The sequence below is a fragment of the Stegodyphus dumicola genome, chromosome 4 (genome assembly GCF_044657685.1).
Source record: "Stegodyphus dumicola isolate Sdum_Otavi_A_Nest chromosome 4, ASM4465768v1".
NCBI classification, from domain to species: Eukaryota; Metazoa; Arthropoda; class Arachnida; order Araneae; family Eresidae; genus Stegodyphus; species Stegodyphus dumicola.
In genome coordinates this window covers 11,717,364-11,739,022 of record NC_140771.1, presented here as the reverse complement: position 1 = coordinate 11,739,022, position 21,659 = coordinate 11,717,364, and the positions used below count along the sequence as shown (strand labels likewise).

Below are 21,659 nucleotides of genomic sequence, written 5' to 3'. Positions count from 1 at the left end.
TTCCTAAAAGAAATGGAACAAAAAACTGGTATCAAGGTCATACCCTTCACTGATATCCCTACTAAATCTCCCGATGTGTCACCTATGGATTTTTGTGCTTTCGGACTTTTAAAAACTGCATTATCCAAACGTTGTCCCCAAACCCTAACAGGACTCTGGAAAGCTGTTCGGGAGAAATGGGATAGAATACTTCTTCTGCCACTTCAAAAGGCATTATTATCCTGGAAATTGCGGTGTCGAAAGGTAGTTTAGAATAAGGGACGTCAAATAGAACATTTGAAACACAAGACGTTTATGTAATTTAGTTTTGGGAATATAATATACATCGTCTAAAAAATGTGTGAACAGCCTCTGTATAGGACAGCATTCTATTTTAAAATGGAATACTAGTATTTTAAGTATTTATAAGAAAGGTCGCGGTACATTTTAAATATTATAACTTTCATTTTTAGACCCGGCGACACACTTAAATGATGAAACGCACTTACTAGGCGTTTGGTCAAGCAATACAAATATCAGCAGCTGTCTAATCAACTTCATAGCTGATCGTTTACCTATCAGTGAGGAGGTAAGACATTATTAAAATGCATAAAATACAAAATAATATTTAAAATTTAAAAAAATAATATCCAAGAGCTATTGATATTGACTATTCACTACGCAATCTTTAAGTGTGTAATATCTATTCATTGACGGTTTCCCTTCTTAAATACTAAATTCTTCAGAAAAGTTTCATTTAATTCCTAATTATTAATTCCTAACAAAGTTATTAAGTTTTCGTAATAATCGTTGTGTAAGTCTAAAGCAATAATAATCAAGCGAGGTATTCTGTAGCAAAACAAATGTGCTAACATCAGTTAAATATCGGATTGAATCCAGACATCGATGCAGCCACATAATTAGACTTTATGAAAAAGGAGAAGAAGTATTTCTGTGGCACTCTAGAAAAATTCCTCTTAAGTCTTTAAAAATGCGTTTACTTCCAAAATATTACTAAGCTGGCAAAAAGTTACCAAAAGTCATGAGATTAACCGGAGAAATTGTTAAAGTCTATGGAAATGCTCTGAATTAAATTTCTTATTTTATTTAGGCCATTCCTTATAAGTTTAACATTAGTCAATTCTAAAACAGCTACAATATAATGCGTGAAATAAGTACTTATAAACACAATAAATGGCTGATAATTCAAGATTTAATAAAATATGCAACAAATAAAGTCATCATATAAAATGCTCTAAATACGTAAATAAGTAAAAACGTACAGTATATAAATATAAAGTATGAACAAACAAATGCAAAAGTTTACGAAATTTGCTACCAGTATCATCATTATTCTGCTGGGTCAGCAGCAAATGTAACTTATTTGGGAAGTTCGGAATTACAATAAGTGTTTTTGAGGAAGATCACGGTACTGAATACTTCTTCTGAACGGTCGCAGACTCACTCTGGTGTAAAATATTAATAAAATAAAATAGCCCTTAAAATTGTCACAATCTGATCGCGATACACTTATTAAATGATACAGAAAATTAAGAATTTTATGTGGATGATTGAAACATACAGGCTATTTCAATCACTAAATCATTTCTTATCTGCTATAAATTTCTTAAATGTCTCGCACACAATATGCAAATGACTGAAAAAGTTGGAAAAATTACATGTATCAATCACTTTTACAAAGAGATATAATGTTATTGAGTCTATAAAACTGCAGCTCATCAAAAGAAATTTCAAATTTTTGCATTTCTGTGAAAATCAGCTTGAAATTTCCGTTTCTGAATTGACATCTTTTCAATGCAATTTGTATTTCCTCGAAATTTGCATTTGGAAACTAAACAAGCATAGCTGTTTTTACAGAACTCATACGAAAGAAAGAAAATAAGCAAGTCAAAGATAATTACAAAATAGCCTAAGAGAAATTCATCTGAAATTTTTTCCATTATAATCGTCTTAATTATGTACTATATACTTGTCCATTGTTTTATTAGTGCTCCAATATCATTTGTATACATATCTTTCGATTGCTGTCCCAGCCACATACAGACTTTATCTTGAAATTTTCGTCATACGCAAAGCTTCTGCTTTCAAGATTTCTTTTATTGGAACAAACAGGCACTACTGTTGTTATTGTTGTGGTGTACATTTCATTTCTCGAGCCAGTTTCTCCAGCCTCTGCTCAATCTAAACAAAAGGCCTACTTTAGTTTTATCTCAGATTTTGTTCAATCTAAACAGAAGACCTACTTTAGATTTTCTCAAATTTTGCTCAATCTATACAGGTCTACTTTAGTTTTTTCCTCAAATTTTGCTCAATCTAAACAGAAGGCCTACTTTAGTTTTTTCCTAAAATTTTGCTCAATCTAAACAGGTCTACTTTAGTTTTTCCTCAAATTTTGCTCAATCTAAACAGATGGCCTACTTTAGTTTTTACTCAGATTTTGCTCAATCTAAACAGTAATCCTACTTTAGTTTTTTTCTTAAATTCTGCTCAGTCTAAAAAGAAGGCCTACTTTAGTTTTTTCTCAAATTTTGCTCAATCTAAACAGAAGGCTTACTTAGTTTTTTCCTCATATTTTGGAGCAGCCTTGAGAAATCATTTCACGTACTTATGCGTGGTTTTATGCTACAATTACTTTTCACCATGAGCAGAGAATATTTCTTTTATGAAAAATTTTTGCATGAAGTTCTTTTCCTACATCTCCCTTCAAAAAATGGTTAACAGACACTGCTGTCTCTTGTGCAGTCATCATCTACCAATAGCATTTTCAAACTGAACTACGCATGTGCGACTAGTAACTAAGGAAATAAATATCATGAAATAGGGCTGTTCTGCCGCCTATTAACACACATGAAAAGCACTAGCTGCTATTTCAAAATATATCATGCTAATTTTTGACTTACTTAATGACTTTTCCTGTGTTACTTAATGTCTTTCTCTCATGTTCTCTAAAAATTTTAATTCATGGCATCTAGAATCGTTTGTTATCGTATGAGAATATGTTTTTTCTGTTTAGTTTTATTAATTTGATTAAGAGAAACATTATCTCCACGATATTTTTCCTGTAAGGTGCTTTTCCTGATAAACTACGTATTTAGTTCGGTTCGTGGAAAACGTAAACTCACTTTTGGTTTCTTACAAACCTTTATTTTTTTATGAATGACCTGCGTTGGAAGAAAAGAAATATACGCTTCTTGAATAACTTAAATCGTAACATTTAGAGCCGCATAAATTGCGGCTCTAAAACAGGGACTTACATCATAATAATCCGTAAGTTTTTAATATTTCAATCTAGTTATAATACTCAGTTAGCTTACTGTGTTTATTTTAACTGTTTCCTCCTTGGCTAACGGAGCGTTTTATCTCAGACATGCCTTTAATGTCTTTATAGTCTTTATCCGATGTGAGGGAGCTCTTCCTTGATCAAAGTTCATTGGAGATAGCTTATGAGGTAAGGAATTAAGATTTAGAAGTCTTTTGGCATCTACGCGCAAGATATTATTATATACACTCGCGTGCAAAAGGAAGAGAATTTACAAATAATTGTTATTTTTACGAAGAGTATTGAACCAAAAGAACTAATTATGCTGCTGAAGAACTATGAAAATGTCTTGAATGTAGAAATAGTCGACTGCGGAGCTGTGATTGTAAAGGGGATACAAGAACTCTAGGGACTTTCGGCGATGTGTGCGTTCGTACTCCTTCACGATATTTTTATATTAGCTATCAAGTAAAGTGATTACTCACGAATGTATAGAGAACAGAATGAGACCGAGAACTATCCGCAGTTTGGAGGCAGATCAATCATAAGTGAAGGTGGCTACAGAGCTCAATATATCGTCTGTGATTTGTGGAAACAGTTTCAGCCCACTGGATCTGTATCTGGAAGACCTGGACGAGGTCGACCAAGATCCACAACGACGAATGAGGATCGTTATTTGGCACTTTCAGCTTATCGACACAGGACTGCTACAGCTACATAACTCTTCCGTGAGCTATATGCTACCACTAGAACCCGAGTTTTACTGTCTACAATTGCTCAAAAGCTTCATGAGATGTGGCTATATGCCAGAAGACTCGTTGTTTGCATCCCGCTCACTGCAGCTCACAAGAGAGCGCGCTTAACACTTTGCAGACAACAAGCCCCTTGAATCAGACTCAGTGGAGCACTGTCTGTTTTACAAATGAGTTAAGATTCACCTTGGACACTGATTCTCGGCGTACTTGTGTTTGGAGAGAGCCTGGAACACGATATCATATCTCCCTTATCAGGGAAAAGGATCATTACAGTGGTGGTGCAATGGTTTGGGAAGGCAACATGTTGGACAGCCGTACATCCCTCTTGTGTTTGATGAAAGCATTCTGACTCATGTGAAACATAGATAAAGATCTTAGTGTCCTATGTTCGACTTTTCAAGAGTTCAGCTTGTCCTGGGTTACTGTTAATGGACGACATCGCTTGTCGACATAGGGCTCAGCTGGTCCACGGTTACCTGGAAAGTAAGGCTATTCACCGCATGGATTGGTCAGCCAGATCTTATGACGTTAATCCTATTAAGAATATTTGGGACGCTCTTGAGAAAGCAATTTCATCTCCTCCTTTCCCTCCGAGAACCATCCCGGAGTTGAAATTTGCCTTGCTGCAGAAGTGGGATTGACTGCCACAAGGATTCTTCAGCTGCCTCCTGTTCAGTATGCCGACATACTGCGCGACGCATCTGGCTATGTGAGAGGACCATGCCATGTGTTAAACTCATTTTAGTTCGATACAACGTGACACAACGTGAATTACAACGTGAATTTTGCACATCGCTACACTGTGAGCTTTACTGATATTCATGCATATATAAAATGACATTTCAATGGTACCACAAGGTATTTCTCTCGCCTTCTTCGCATGCCTTCGTGGTGTGCTGGTCTGCACGCTCAGCACGTAATTGAGATGTCCGTGGTTAGATTTCCGGCGAAGGCGTTTCAAATTTTTCATTTCTCCTGCTTCCAAAAAATACCTAATGTCTCTACAGTGGCGCCCGACCTATAAGCGTGTTGGATGATGATTCTCCTCACCCAGGATTTGGCGGTTGTGTCTCCTAAACTCCCCAGTCGCCTTTAAAAGGGGGTGTATATAAGGTATTTCGCCCGCCTTCTTCGCGTGCCTTCGTGGTGTGGTGGTCTGCACGCTCAGCGCGTAATTGAGAGGTCCGTGGTTCGATTCCCGGCGAAGGCGTTGCAAATTTTTCATTTCTCCTGCTTCCAAAAAATACTTAATGCCTCTACAGCATATTTCTTTCTCTGTTGTAAATGTATATTCATACCTAATTTTGCTAAAATCTGTACATTAGTTTTTCAGAAATTCGACATGATATATAAATTCTCTTAATTTTGTACGTGAGTGTATATATTTATGTATATGTATATACATATACATATAAATTTATAAGTTTTTTCATATATTATTAAGTCTGTTCATCTATAATGTAGTATGATATAGCTATAAATTTATTTCTTATGTAAATAAAAGTCAGGTTTCTAAAATTAGGTTTATTTAGATCGAATCCCATATTAATTTTAGTCCGCAGAATTTCCTGTTGCTATGATATTATTTTAAAGCTGTTTTATCTCGAATCGTGTGATAAAATGAAAGAAAGCCAGTTGAATATCGGCTTTGGGGATATTTGATGACTGATTGGTGGGCACTAAATTTAAATTCGTGCATTTTTAAAAAGAAAAATGTATGAAGTCTTTCTCTTTCTTTTTTTTAAGAGTTTGAAAAGTAGAACAGAAGATGAAAAGAAAGCACTCCCAGGACTGGATATGAGTGAGGAACAGATGTTTTTCCTCGCCTACGCTCAGGTTAGTACTCTAGACCCCCTTGCGTCGTTCATAAAAATAGACTTGTGTTTATTATTCTCTAGGAGACTCGCTTTATATATGGGAATAATCCACTACCCAAAACGCTACTCCTTCAGAGAAATCTCAAATAAGTGTTATTTCAAAAAGTTAAATAAACTCAGTAATTTTACCGTATAAATAATATATAAAAGAATGAAAACGAATTTCTCTGCATGACTATTGAAAAGAACTGTAGTTGTGTTTCCTTTTAAGTCAATTAACATATCACATGTAATTAAGGACTTCATTTACAAAATTAGATGCATCGGAATCCTATGGAAAGCGTTAGGAACGGCAAATATAAGTTGATAAATAAAATAACAAGAAATAAAACAAAAGATAATGAATAAATTAAATTAAATACATTTTAATGAAATAAATAAAAATAATAATTTGAAATAAATCTCTACATATAATAAAACAAAGAGTATGTCTGTGTGTGTGTATGTGTGTGTCTTTCGTTCGCGCTGCGCGTAAGCTAATAGACCCACGGCTAAGAAATTTGGTACATAGGTGCATCTAGACAAGAGCCAATGCACCTCGAAGCGATTTTTTCGAAATTCGAATTCGAATTTTTTTATTTTATGTTTTGTGACGAAATCGCGTCATTTTGAGACATAATGGGCTATAGGAAAGCGAGATTTTACTCTACGCACTCCATTTTCACATCGTCATGAAACGTAGGCACTTAGCTATTTTACGAACTTAAAATAAATTTCGTGTTTCAATAAATCGATTCAATACGAATTTATTTAACAAAGTGAGCTTAGCACCTTTTCAACGGGATTTTTTCTTAAAAAGTTTATTTTTTAAAATGTACCGTTTATTTTTCTTTGATTTTTGGACACGTTAAACTTTTATCCTTGCGACTGCTTTTACAAAAGAATTTTGGAGAAATGATAATATTTTGTATTTTTTACAATTTTTTTAAATGAAGCTTCCGAGTACACTTCTCGCATCTCACATCTTTAAAAATGTGGTTTCGGCAACAATTTTCCTTTCTCATTGTTGTTGATAGATTTTTGATGAAATAGCATCATTTTGAATAGTTTCATTCTTTTAGAAATATGGGTTTGGCAACAATTTTTCATCGTATTTCTTATGTCACTGTTTTTAAGAGATTGGCATATTTCGTTGTTATTTTTTATACATATAATACATTTTTATTGATATTTTTTTTATGAGAATTGATTGAAGTTGCCCTGCAGAGTGAAATTCTGCGTGATTTTTTTTTTTTTTTTTTTTTTTTAAGTTTTTTTATGTTAATTTTTGCTTATTTCACTGTTTGTAAGATACTGAAAAGTTTTGCATGATTTGTTTTCTTCAACGGAAAGTTGGTTAATTTTTTTATTAGGATAATTAATATTTGTATTAAGGGATATAGCTTATTTCATTGTAACTTTTTTCTCTTGAAAATATAAGATAAAATATCATTAATTATACTTTAATTTTCAGAATTTTTTGTTTTTTGTATTCTTTTATGTTATTTATTGCTTATTTCACTGTTTTTAAGCTATTGAAAAGTTTTGAGTGATTTTTTTAGGAAACGAAGTTCTTAACCTCCTTTATACCATTTGAGTTCTTAAGATTTTGCAAAGGGAAGTTGGTTAATTTATTTGTTAGGATAATTAATATTTGTATTAAGGAATATTGCTTATTTCATTGTAATTTTGTTATACGTAATAACTTTTTTTATGAAGTTGTTCTGCAGAGTAAAATTCTACGCAGCTTTTAAATTTAACGTTAGGTTTCCCCTTCAGCCATTTTTCTGGTACATTTAAAAGCAAGATGAAGGCTGGCAGCGAAGCTGCTAGTTAACAATAAATTAAGGTACAGCAATTAACTTTAAAAATTAAATGATACAATATAACAGTGGAAAGTTTTATCATGCCTTGTAGAATTAATGATTACAAGGCTCATGCCTTGTAGAATTAATGATTACAAGGCATGGTACCGAAGATAAATGAAAGGTTGAACAAATTCTGAAAAACACTTTTCGCAATCAGATGAAAGTGCTTTCTAATTTATTTAAAGACGTGAACAATCTAATTTTATTGTGAAAAGGCGAATGAATATAAATATCCATATCACAGTACCCTAGTATTTCCTCTTCTTAATGAAATCATATTTCGTTGCGGAGAACGTTTTTCCCTGCGTGTTTTACTTTTCTGACGCCACACATTGAATAGATAGTGCGTCACTCAACTGCTGAAAGAAATGTTACTTTAAAAATAGAATTTTCCGTTAAATACTGGGATACAGTCACACAGTAAAATACCGAAGTTAATCTTATTTGGGTTTCTGTCTGAAACTATAATTTTACTCAAAAACTGAGAATTACCAGAGTCGGGTTTTGTTAGGTTCCAATTAAATTTAAGTTCTGAATAATTAAAAGACAGAAATGCTGTTTTAAAAGCAGGGAACAATATTCCTCTAAATTAGGGACCTTTCTAGCACGAGAGCCGCATCAATAAATTCGCAAAGATCCGCTAACCACTGTCAAAAAATAGTGTAGTCAGCAAATTTACATGAAAAAGGGAGGTTTGTTTTGCAAGACTACAATTGATTCCAAGCGAGGAGATAGTGTTACACATTTGTACATATAAATACAATTGGCTCCAGAAAGTCAAATGGAAATAGAATTAAAATCGATTGCAACATTTTTAACTATGAGAAAAAAGTATAAAGATGGTTTTACAGAACGATGTTACAAAATGCATTTGCAATAAAAATAATAATAATAATAATAATAATAATAATAATAAAATTAAAAAAAAAAAAAAAAACTTACATTATTGGAGGGAGATAGTTACTTTAGTTCTAATGTGAAATTTGACATTGTTTTTGCTTGATTAAAGCTTCAATATCATATTTAATCTGTGTTGTTGCAATTCGTAAAGTTTCCTCCGAATGTATGTCTGTCAGTCGTGTTCTTGTTTTCCATTTTAGGATTTTTCATTTTACTAAAACGTTGTTCACATATGTAGGTACTGCCAAAGTTAGAAAACATGAAGATTGCATGTTTACGAATTCCTTTATACCTGTCTTCGGTCACGTATTTCGAATAAAAATCAATTAATGTAGGATTTTGAAGAAACTTGCAAGTAACATTTTTGAAAAACTCGTTATTTTTAGAAAATTTTATCTCATTTTCGTTCATCATTAATATTAATATTTTCAGTTAGTTAATATTTCAATTAATATTTTTAGGGTATAAACGAAGGAAAATTTTTGCAACTTTGTCTATTGTTATTTGTAATCCAAAGAGCATATTCGAATTCTTGTTTCACAATAGATGCCTACATTACAATATATTCAAATTCCTATATATAATACAGGCTGAAGTATATTCCTTGTGTTTCAAACAGTGCATTTTGTAAATCATAATAACTTAAACTAATATTAGCAATAACATACTAGTTTCCATAATTTTACTAAAACATTACAACTAATTTTTCTTTTGTCTACCTTTGCAATTTTTGAAGCATTTGAAAATAATGTAAAAACTTAAAATCTATATTAGTTTAATAAATAAGAAAATAATAATTGATAATAAAAAAAAAAAAATACACAAGAACGCTGATTCGAAAAGCGAATCAATGTAAAGGAATGTATAATATTTTTTAACGATTTAAAAACTTGTTTTTTGTTATCAACTTAAGAACATTTTGGTTAAAAATTTGACAGTTTGTTAAAGAAACAATTTAACAAAATCAGTGTAAATAAATGCTAAGTACTTATTCAAAAAGTTTGACATATATCCAAAAGTACTACTTAAGTATTTCAAGAATTTAATGCGTATTAAGTACTTCATTTAAAACTAGATGGCGCCACACGCTTAATGCAATGTTTACAAAAATATTCCCACGCCCATAGATGAGACAAATCGAGTAGTGGAAAATATTTTTACTGTACAGCAGTTCCATATACACAAATATATTTTCAAAGATGGGAAATCAATAAAAAACCTTTCCCGAGCAAATTATTGAGCCTTAAAATGCTGATCGAAAATCGTATACTTTTGCTAAAAATCCGAATGCAGGAAAAAATAGCACCGAGCGTATTTTATCGGCTGAATTTTACCATTTTGTAGCCTACAAAGAACATTTAGATTTTCATTTAGATTTTAAGAATTACCAGCAGCTTGTTTTGTTCACTTTATTTCCTATCACGAAGATTTGCTGTAGCGTAAAAGTTGCATTCTTTGCTAACACATGTTTTGTGACATTCATTAACCGTTCATATTCATCGTACGCTGTTAATTTAAGTACTTTTAGATTACTATTTATAAGGTATTTCTCCCACCTCCTTGGCATGCCTTCGTGGTGTGGTGGTCTGCACGCTGTGCAGCGTATTCCAGAGGTCCGCGGTGCTCATTTTTCATCTCTCCGGCCTCGAAATAACCTAATGTCTAATAAAACAAAATTACATCTACTTCTGGTTGAGAGTCAAGGGTAAAAAGAAAATAGTAAGAAATACAATTAAATAAGAATACTATTGTACAATATATAGAAACACAATTAATATTCTAAATCTGTGACACTTAGTCTAGGGAAAAAATGGCCTTTTTTAGTTATATATATACATGCAATTTGACTTTAACAAATATTCTCTAATCCTAAAAAGCTAATATCAATTTAAAATTTAATTAAAAAATTTTAATTGCAAAAATAAAAAATTAATTATTGCTGCGAACTATTTTACACTATCATTTAAATTCTAAGAGCACATGTAAATTAAGTGCACCTATCTAAAACCATGAAAAAACATATAATATTAAAAAAAATTAATTTCAAAAAATTTTTAAGGAATTTTATAACCACATTAAACTGCACAAGTGAATAACTGTTCAGCAGATAGGAGACAGACTTATCAAGTGGAAGTTGCCTCCAAACCTAACTCTTCAATTACTCAATTCGTGTTTCGTCATCCATATAAGGAAGGTAAAAGTAAAATTCTAAACCAAATTTAGTTTCCCTTGGAAAGTCATCCACGAAGGCATCCCTCCCTTAGGCAGACAGCCCTCGTGTGCTTTGGCGCACTTAAATAAACCAAACCAAACCAATAAAAACCAAATTTTGTGAATTACTAAAAAAGAAATTTAAACTAGTAGGAATTTTGAGAAATTTAACAAGCAAAATATTAATTAAATAGAATAGAAGAGAAACACGTCAATGTGGTAATCAAAATCGCAATAACAACCTTGTATGTAGCGTACATATATTAAAACACTCAATCGATTTCGAGGGCAGCTAAAGCTCCCTCCTCATCAGGAGAACGAAATTACTAGAAAGGGTAAAAAGAAGAAAAATAAAGCATTGGCAAAAGAGTCTCAGAAACACGTGGTCGTTATCAGCACTGCACGTGGTCGTAATAGGATTTTGAATTAGATTTACACTGGCCGCCTACTTTTACTGAGCCAGGCCATCTGATCAAACATATAACACATAGACTATAACGCAAAAAAAAAATTAGCGAAGTCAAAAAAAGGGAGCGAGGGGCAACTGCACCTTCACGCACCAAATCTGAACCTCGGATAAAGCAAATTCTTTATTTTTTAGACCAAATTGTTTAGAAAACCAAAAAGTAATTTAAAAACTCTTGCCTACTGAAAAATTCCCCTATACGAATTATGCATGTAAACCTAAAATAAAGTATATACAATCTATCGAAATATAATAATAATAATAATAATAATAATAATAATAATAATAATAATAATAATAAGGCTAGTAAATAGCAGGTTTTAATTTAACTTACCTAGAACTACAATTTAACTTACCTTGTAAGGATTTTAAGTTTTACTAACGTTTATTTTATTTTAAAACTGTACTATCACTTCTTATTTTCTACTTCCGGCCAGAATTAAATGCTTTAACTTGTTTATGCAAATTGTCTTGCTAACGTCAAGTACTTAAGTTGTGGCTTTTTGCCAAGAGAGAGAGAGGAAGGAGTTATAGAAAGCAAGCCGCTTGCCACTGTAGTTTTACGAGTTTTCACTCTGTTGCTGGTTGCCTTTAAGGCCAGAGGTTTAACCCTCTCGTTATTTGCGAACGTTATTTCCAATTAAGCCAATTCCATCACGCGTTTCGCCGAAACAGACAATTGAAACTGTACGTGACACATTTTTCAATGAAATATCTATGTCAAAATCTTTAGTCACAATTCTCTGTTCCAATTTCCCGACGAGTCCGCTTACATAACACATTAAGGTGTAAAAAGGTAATAATTAAATAATGGAAAGGAAATGCCGATGTACAGAAAAAAAAATAATAATAAATAGCGATATGCTATTAGTCAAAATATACAAGATCTTATGGGGGGACCAGCGAGCTTAAAGAGTTAATACTTTGTAAAAGTACCGTAAATATATTTAAATCAAAACGGAAAAGATAAAATAACAGACGAATTGTAGCAAGGGTCTTGCCAAGACCTAGACATAATCATTTAGAGAAAAAAATTATTAAAACAGATCTGTACCATTGTCGTCTTCCTTGGCCAACGAGGAAACTCGAAAAGGGTGGGCAAACCTCGAGCTTTCCCACTGCTCTCCAACTTGCCGGATGACATAGAAAGGTGGGGGAAACAATGTCACTGGGAAATAGCCAATGTAAAGTGACTGACCGTTGGTAAGAAACCTGAGTCATTGAAAAGGGGGTTAAAATGTGTTGAAAAATGCGGAAAAAGTTCAAAATGGCGTCTTGTCAAGTAGTCTAAAGAAAATTGGACTGGGTAAAAGAGAAAATGGTTAATTCAACAAAATATTACCTAAAACGGCCTCTAAAGTAAGCAGAAATAATGAAAAAAATATTAATTTGTTAATTAAAGTCGTAATTCTTCAAGCTAGAGGGCGTTTAAGCTGCCAGAAACGAAATAGCCCATAAGTTAACAACAGAAATAGAATTGGCCAGCAAATGTTTAAAATCTATTAAAAATAGAATTAAAAGTATTGTGCCAAATTTTAAGAGGAAAAATAGACGTAGTGACAGGAATTATTTGTACATTTATACATTTGATCTTCAGAATTAGCCATCCACTTAGTACTGCTCAATTGATTAATATGAACATAAATTACAAGCTTTAGTATAAAATCTTATCTGGCTAGAAATATTGCAAAAAAATCACAAAATGCAAGTAGAATTTTTCTTTACCTGTTTTTGTTTTTTAAAATATGCTCAAAACAATTTTAGTGCATGAATTAATTATAATATATTTTCTAAAACGCTTATAATCATTATTAATATTAATTTGCCGTTTTATTCACTTTTTTAAAAATCAAAATTTGAAATTTTAACAGGCATAAAATATTTTATTTAAAACCACTCCAGCTTATGTGATTTCTTCTCTTATTTTAGCCATTTTTCTCGTATATAAATTGCATTTTAAATAATTTATGTGCATTTTAATTAATTAAAAAGTTTAATGTTTATTCCAGCACTAAATCAATAATGCTACAGTCAGAAATTTGATCACTTTCATTACATCACCTCTTTCTATTCGTGTCTAATCACAGATAATTTCAGTTTCTGAATAAGCATAGCAAAGTTGACTGGTAACACACATAAAATGATTTTCTGAGTTCAGTATAAATATATAAACCTGCCAGTAAAAATTTTTTTCCAACTTTAATTTGTATTTAAATAAATTAGTATATACACATAAACAGAGTTTTTTGATAGTTGGAGTCATATTTCATCACACTCCTTTTTATTTGCACTGATTTTTAGTAAGTTACTGAAAAAATTAAAAAGTAAAAAAAAAGAAAAAAATAAACACTGAGGGTTTGTGGCATTTAAAGGGGTGTCAAAATTTTTAAAAACCATTTTATGGCATTTATTATCGTCAGATCATTTCAAAATTTCTGTTCAGTGTAGTAAGGGTATTAAGGTACTTTTCCAGCAAAAAATTCAAAAATCGGTAATTTCATTGATTTTGAGGTACCAACTCCCCTTAAATTGCAATTTAACTTTTAATTTAAATTTGGGTTTTACTTTAGAAGTTTTTGATATTTTTTTAACTAAGGAATAATTCTTTCTCCTCTGTTTAGACGTTTCAAAGTATCAGTATGTATTTAAAAAAGTTTTTCGTTAAATGCAAAATTCTTTGCTATGTATCATTAAATTAACCTTTTGGGAGATGGCCTTCCCGACTACGGTTTTTAGTTTCGCCAAAGAGGCCAAACTGGCAACCCTAGGTGTCTCAGTTTCTAAAGGTTAATTTCATTGTTTCAAATTGACGTTTGAAAGGTTCTCTCAGTGTTATGTGTAAAAACAATTTTTGCTACAATGCAGTTTATTTTCAATTTAAAATTTGTTTACTGAAGGCATTTGTATTTTTATTATACGGATAAAAGGTAAGTTTTCAGTTTTGGAAATGGTTCATTTTTAATAGAGAAAATTATTATTAATGATTTTACTTTGTATTTTTGCCATTTTTCCTTGCTTCGATGAGGACAGAGTTCTCAAGTGAACTGTTAAGATTAAAAAAAATGTATTGGAGTGGTTCATCAGCTAATTCTGGATATTGAAAAACAGGAATTTTTATATGGAAGAGGAATTGTAATTAATTTCGACGTATCCTCCTCCTGAAGACGTTATGTCGGAGTTTATTGGATACCACTTCTGTTTTCTTTTACATCATTTATTTTCGGTCTTTTTTGAGTTGGTTTATTTTAATTTTCTTTTAACATTTTCAGAATTCTAATTCTTTATTAATAGGTTTATCGAAATTTATTTATTTGAATTTAAATTTTTGGTCGTTGTGAAAAGTTGGTTTTATATTTCTTTCTTTATGTATTTATTGATTAATTTTCAGCGGCATAATGCGCGAAAATTCTTGAAAGGATTTTATATTTTTCTTTATAATATTTCTTTATGTTAATGTAGTGTATATATATATGTATCAGCTTTTGTCCGGAATAAATAGATTGGTGAATAAATATAGATGTAGTCGTAGCTTAAATTATCAGACGATAAGTTTAAAAAACAGGATCAATTTATTATTGGTCAGGAGAAATAGCAGTTACAAAAATCATATTTCTGGAGTAAATAAAAAAGAATTACTAATAACTTTTTGTATGAAGTTTACTGCATCGTTACATTAAAGAAAAGACCCCGATATTCCTTTGCGAGTCCTTTTATAGCCTCTGGAAAGGCGGAGCTTCCAAGAAATGACGTTAGCATCGTCAGCCAATCCAGTTCGCTTTAAATATTTCCAGAATATTCTATAAATGTACGCGTAGAAAAGGCGGGAAAAACAACTTGACTACGGGGCTGTGGATTTAATTCCACGTACGTTCAAAAAGAGAACGTTGCCATTAAAAAATGAAAAGAACATACAGTTAGAATTTTAAATGTATTCTTGACTATGGAATTTTATTATTACACACACACACACATATATATATATATATATATAATTTTAACAAACATTCTCTATTCGTATAAAGCAAATTTAAAGTTAATTAAAATTTAAATTTTAAATTCTGAAATTTTAATTGTATATAAATAAATTATTAATTGTTGCTTCGAACTAATTTACAATATCATTTAAATTCTGAGAGTATATGTAAATTAAGTGTAAGTATCTAAAACCAAGAATAATATTCCAAAAAATTAATCCCAAAAAATTTTTCAAACAACTTTTTAAGACTAAATTAATTTGCATTAGTGAATAATTGTTGAGCAGACAGGAGACAGATCTTATCAAAGGGAAGTTGCCCCCAAACCTAACTCTTCAATTACTTAATTTGTGTTTCGTCATGCATATAGGTATGAGTATGGTAATATTCAAAACCAAAAGTAAATCAAATGTAGTGAATTTCTAAAAAATGCAAGCAAAAGGAATTTTGAGAAATTTAGAAAACAAATTGATTAAGAATCAAAATAATAATTAAATGTAAATTTCCCTTTGCCTATTTGAAAACTTCCCCGTCACGAATTATGCATTTAAATCAAAAATAAACTATATGGAATATATAAAAAACACATAAATAATACTAAATTGGCAAGTAAATAGTAACTTTTAATTATAGTTCAGTTTTAAAGCTTTAAAAAAACTCCTTCCAGATGTTTTTAAAAACAGATATCTGAAATTTAAGCAAAATGCGAAGCATATTTTCATTAATTTGCATGCAAATCATAATTTATCAATAATAGTCGTTTCTTTTGCAGACTATGTGTGGAGAAGAAAGTCAGTTAAATAAGAATCTGTACGTTCCAACAGAAGACAGGTAAGCATAAAATTAAGTAACTTAACTGAAAAGGGTAAAAGGGAAAAGTACTAAAATTATTCTTGATCTAGGATGTGTTATTATGCTTATTATGTTAAATTTTGAAAAGAAATATGACATTAAAATAAGCACAACACAAACATTCTTATAATCTCCGAAAATGAGAGGATGCTTTTGGATGTGTTGACACGAGAATATTTTAACTGCTTGGTCGAAGAAAATCTCTGTCACTAGCAACTGCTTTTAAGTAATTTAGCTCTTAATCAAGAGCTGATTTGGAAGAACCAACTTGAAATGCTTGTAAAATGTAGGAATAAAATGAAGTTAGCTTCTGTTAAGACGGTGTGGTGGAATGCAAACAGATGATTGTTTACGATAAGCTGAAGTTGACTGAAGTTGGACATGTTGCATGTGACGAAGATATCAAACGGAACAGAATTGGATGTCTAAATTTCGAAAGTGAACTGAATAGCACCATCAATGTAATTCCTTGTTGAAAGAACTTTATTTAAATCATCTTTAATACTGTGTAACATGGTAAAGGTGTCTTTAGCATAGCAGAATCTCATAGGGAAGTTTGAACTTTCAAATAACTTTTATTCGTACTAATGCATATATAAAGAGTGTCTCAGAAATGTAGCCACAAACTTTAGAAAAGGTAGGACCACACCTTAAGGATTGAGAATTGCATAGCTACCCATGATCGGAAACGTCGGGTGTAAGTAGTAGCAGAGGTAGAAGATCGGAAAGGACACAAGAAAGTGATTAATTTATTGGACATCAGGAGTACAAATGGCGTATGAGATGAATACAGCTCTGATGTTACAACAGATGCTAAAAGTTTGCACTGTCAGAAGTGCATGCCTGACCGCGACAAAACATTGATTACAGGATACGATCGAACACATCGTGAGTTTCTTTGATTGTAGCAGTAGCGCAGACACGTCTTGTCACGAGATCTATTTCAGACTCCACAGGATGGTCATACATAATAGCTATGAGGACTCTCCACAGAAGAAAACAAAGCATGATGAACCAGGTGAGCGTGGAAACTAGGGAACTGGTTCACCATGCCCAATCCATCGACTGACTTGTTCAAATTTCTACAGCCAGTCTAAAATGAGCAGGCTTTCATTAAGTCGGAACCACATGTTGCGCCTGACATTTGCTGGAACATCATCAAATAAGCCAGAAGAAACCTGCTCCATAAAAATTCGATAATTGGCGGCGGTCATGCGGGATAGTACGTCCCGACTAAGTAGTCGCCGACCAAACCTGCTCACATATTTACTGCTAAAGTGATGTTGTGACGCGTGGTGCCGCGCACCGTGGTGGCTCTCTATAGCCCATAATTACCCATTGAGCTGGTTGAATATGCCATCCTTATTGAATGTGATCTCATCAGTGAACAATACACAGGCTGAGAAATGTATATCTCGGTCACACTGTTTCAGATACTACTGTGCGAAATTAGTTGACATTAACAATAAAGACTGTAAATTATTCTTTGCCGATAATTGTATAGATCTATTCTCTACATATAATAAAAGAAAGAGTCTGTCTCTGTGTGTGTGTGTCTTTCGTTCGCGCAGCGCGTAAGCTAATAGAACCACGTCTACGAAATTTGGTACGTAGGTGCATCTAGACAAGAGCCAGTGCACCTCGAAGCGATTTTTTCGAAATTCGAATTCGAATTTTTTTTTATTTTATGTTTTGTGACGAAATCGCGTCATTTTGAGACATGGGCTATTTTGAGACATGGGACATTTTGAGATATGGGCTATAGGAAAGCGAGATTTTACTCCACACCATTTTCACATCGTCATGAAACGTAGACACTTAGCTTTTTACGAACATAAAATAAATTTCGTGTTTCAATAAATCGATTCAATACGAAGTTATTTAACAAAATGAGCGTAACCCCTTTTCAACAGGATTTTTTTCTAAAAACGTTCATTTTTAAAAATGTACAGTTTATTTTTCTTTGATTTTTGGACACGTTAAACTTTCATCCTTGCGACTGCTTTTACAAAAAGAATTTTGGAAAAATGATGATATTTTGTATTTTTAAAAATTTTTTTAAATGAAGCTTCCGAGTACACTTCTCACGTCTCACATCTTTAAAAATGTTATTTTGGCAACAATCTTCCTTTCTTATTGTTGTTGATAGATTTTTGATGAAATCGCATCATTTTGAATAGTTTCATTCTTTTAGAAATATGGGTTTGGCAACAATTTTTCATCGTATTTCTTATGCCACTGTTTTTAAGAGATTGGTATATTTCATTGTCATTTTTTATATATATAATATGTTTTTATTGATTTTTTTTTGATACATTTCTTCTGCCGAGTAAAATTCTGCGCGGAAGTTTTTTTTTTTTTTTTTTTTTTTTTTTTTTTTCCAGTTTCTTTCATGTTATTTTTTGCTTATTTCACTGTGTGTAAGATAGTGAAAAGTTTTGCATGATTTTTTTTCTTCAACGGAAAGTTGGTTAATTTTTTTATTATGATAATTAATATTTGTATTAAGGGATATAGCTTATTTCATTGTAATTTTGTTATACATAATAACTTTTTTTTTATGAAGTTATTCTGCAGAGTAAAATTCTACGCAGTTTTTAAATTTAAAGTTTGGTGTTCCCTTCAGCCATTTTTCCGGTACATTTAAAAGCCAGACGAAGGCTGGCAGCGAAGCTGCTAGTACAATATAAAGTAAAAAAATAATAAATAATATTTGTAATCTGTAATTATCGTGCAAATTATTAACCGCAGTCACAAAATATTAGAGCGACTCAGTTTGAATTGCTTTACGATGCACATTGGAATTTTGTGAGATGATTTCGGCTGCTAGGCGACAATTTCCACAATTGCAAGAGTTTTCTGAAAACCTCATATGCAGGCTATAGACGTTTTTGTTTGTAAGTGGTGCTTGATACACAGAAGTTTTCCCGAAGGCACACTAACTGCTATTCGACTGATGTTCGTGCTGGGACTTTGATCCTGGAAAACAGCACTGAGCATTCTTTCTTCTGCCAAGTGTATTCGCCCGTCATACTGCTTGCCTACGATTTATCCTGAGATTTCAAAGCAGCTCAATTCTCATAACCGCCAGTGAAGCCAATAAACCTGATTATTTTGCTACATATTTAGCTATTGTTTGAACAGTTGCTATATGTCCTGAATTCTCGACTGCTTATATGTAAATGAAAGACATCAGGAATTTTGGACAGAAAATTCTTAACTGATTATGCTTTCGGTAGGAATTTAACTAGTGCCTTCAGATTGCCATTGTAAGCCTTGCATATAGGAGAAATATTTTTCAATTCCTTATATTTCCCATTCTTAATTAAAGTGTGAATATCAGACAAAAAAACACACTCTAAAAATTCAAGGTTAACGAAGAATTATCGTCCATCGCTTTTAATTCAATAACACTTCAGAGATGAAAATTGAGAATTTTGGAGCAACAATAAATTGCGAGTAATTTATTATGTTTTCGCCACGAATCGAATCCGATCACATTAACGAAAAGAGTATGGTGACAACTATACCCAGAAATGCACAGTGAAAGAATGTCTTTAATTCTTTGCAATGGCATTTCGTATTTACGTAGTAAGGCAATTTCATCAGGTTAACATCATCCGTGCGGTTTATAGATCGTGCTCTTTGTTGCAGCTGTTATACGTAGTACTAACTAATAAAACTAATTGCAAAAAATATCTTGATTATGTGCTGACATATTTATTGTAGCTGGTATCCGTTCTGATTTGTTAATTCTCTTTTCTTCGAATTTTCGATTGCTAATCATTGTTGGACATTCAATCATAATTTTGACTTTTGGTCTTCAAAAAAGCTTCTTCAATTGCTGAATTGTATTTTCTTGAGGCTTTTCAGATTCACAAAAATTTATCTTGTTTAGTTAATGTCTCTAAGTCCAATTCTATCCTTCCTAATGCTTTTAAAATTCTGTAATTTAATATTTGAATTTCGTTAATTTTTGCCGATAGGTGGCACTGCTTTCTCCTTTCACTTTACTGTGGAGTGTAAATGCGACCGTTACGCTCACTTTTTTCCAGTTTAGCAGACTTCTTTGCTTCTGATGAAGAGGGACCTCTACCTGTCAGTCCTCGAAATCGATTGATATCTTGACTAAAATCTTTGCCAAACTCAAGGGTTGTTGTGTTACTAATTTTAGGTTTCTCTTATGCTTTAAAAAAGGACTGATTTCTAAGTTAGGTAGTTCTCTACCTCCCACACTTGTTTGATTAGGACGTGACACATTTTAGCTCTCGTTATTATGGATTTCAATGCCTTCAGTATGCTAAATATTGGCGTATATTTGCAACCATGTCTTCTTAATGTAGGTCATTTCACATTCATATAATTGGAGAAATATGAAAGCATGAAAATAAAGTATGAAAATAAAGCATGGAAATAAAGTATTAATGCTAAGTTTAATATTCTGAAGTTTTGCAAGCAGCATTCTTGAAATATAATGGGACAAAAGAAAAATATGAATTGTTATAATCTAATCTCTGAAACATTAGCAAAACATAAAAATAAAATAAAATAGAGCATCTTATCTTAATCAGTAGCACAAACTGATAGATATAAATTAGTAGTATCTTAATCAATAAATCAAACCTATACTTTATAAAGTCCTGATGATATTATACCAATAATGAATTTTTCATAAAAAATCAAATAAATTGCTCATTTAAAAAAACTTGAATTGTTTTTTTTCTTTTTCTTTTCAGGTTGAATGCAGTTGTCTACAATTCAAAGGCTTTCTCGGAAGCCTATAAATGTAATTCGTCCTTTAAGCAGTGTGAATTTTGGACATAATGTCTTCTTCCCTAAACTACTTTTTGTAAAACTCCATTTTTAAATAAAAGTGTGTACTAAAATAGTGGAATCATCAATAAAATCTTGACTTCCCTAATAATTTAAAAAAAAAAAAAAAATAAATAAATAAATAAAAAAAAAAATCTGAAATGTTTCAGATTTTAAATTACGTCCAAAGGGGCGTTTTTTTAACATTTTGTGTGTTACCTTTCTTTATTCAATATCATGTTCCTCGCACTTAAACCATAAGATCCAGTGCAACAGCAATATCGCAAAATAGTTTTAAAACGAGCATATCTTTAGAATTTCCGATACAGAGACTCACGCGCTGGAGATATAAATGTTTTTTCTGCACAACGTTGCCATTGCTCGCTTTTAAATAGTTGAGTTTGTTACTCAAAAATTCGTTCTTGCATCTCTATGGAAAGTTTGTGTAAGGTTTGTATGTTGTTTTTTTTTTTTTTTTTTTAATTTTAAGCATGATTGTAAGTTATCGTCAATAAGACGACTTCTCATTTTCCTCTATAGAGACATTAAGGTTTTTTTGGAAGCAGGCAAGAGGAAAAATAGCAACCGCCTTCGCCACCGGCCCAGCGTGCAGAACCACTACACCGCGAAGGCACGCTAGGAAGGCGGGAGATATACCTCATAACTCTTGATATGCTTCATGCTTGAAAATGATTATTTGCATGGA

The 21,659-nt window shown here is 32.0% G+C and overlaps 1 protein-coding gene across 5 annotated transcripts in view; it reads left to right on the top strand.

Annotated features, from left to right (window-relative positions):
- The window catches only part of LOC118204547 (neprilysin-2-like), an 82,167-nt gene extending 61,101 nt beyond the window's left edge, over positions 1–21,066 (top strand). For 3 of the 5 annotated variants that reach the window (XM_035376865.2, XM_035376858.2, XM_085814558.1), the window contains 5 exons: positions 453–568; positions 3,389–3,448; positions 5,761–5,850; positions 16,062–16,120; positions 20,878–21,066. In XM_035376865.2, coding sequence (XP_035232756.1) covers positions 453–568; positions 3,389–3,448; positions 5,761–5,850; positions 16,062–16,120; positions 20,878–20,965 — 413 coding nt within the window. In that variant the 3' untranslated portion in view covers positions 20,966–21,066. Of the gene's footprint in view, positions 1–452; positions 569–3,388; positions 3,449–5,760; positions 5,851–16,061; positions 16,124–20,877 lie in introns of those variants that run through there. The other 2 variants (XR_004760819.2, XR_004760821.2) reach the window with 2 other exon arrangements.
- Positions 21,067–21,659: the final 593 nt, after the last annotated feature.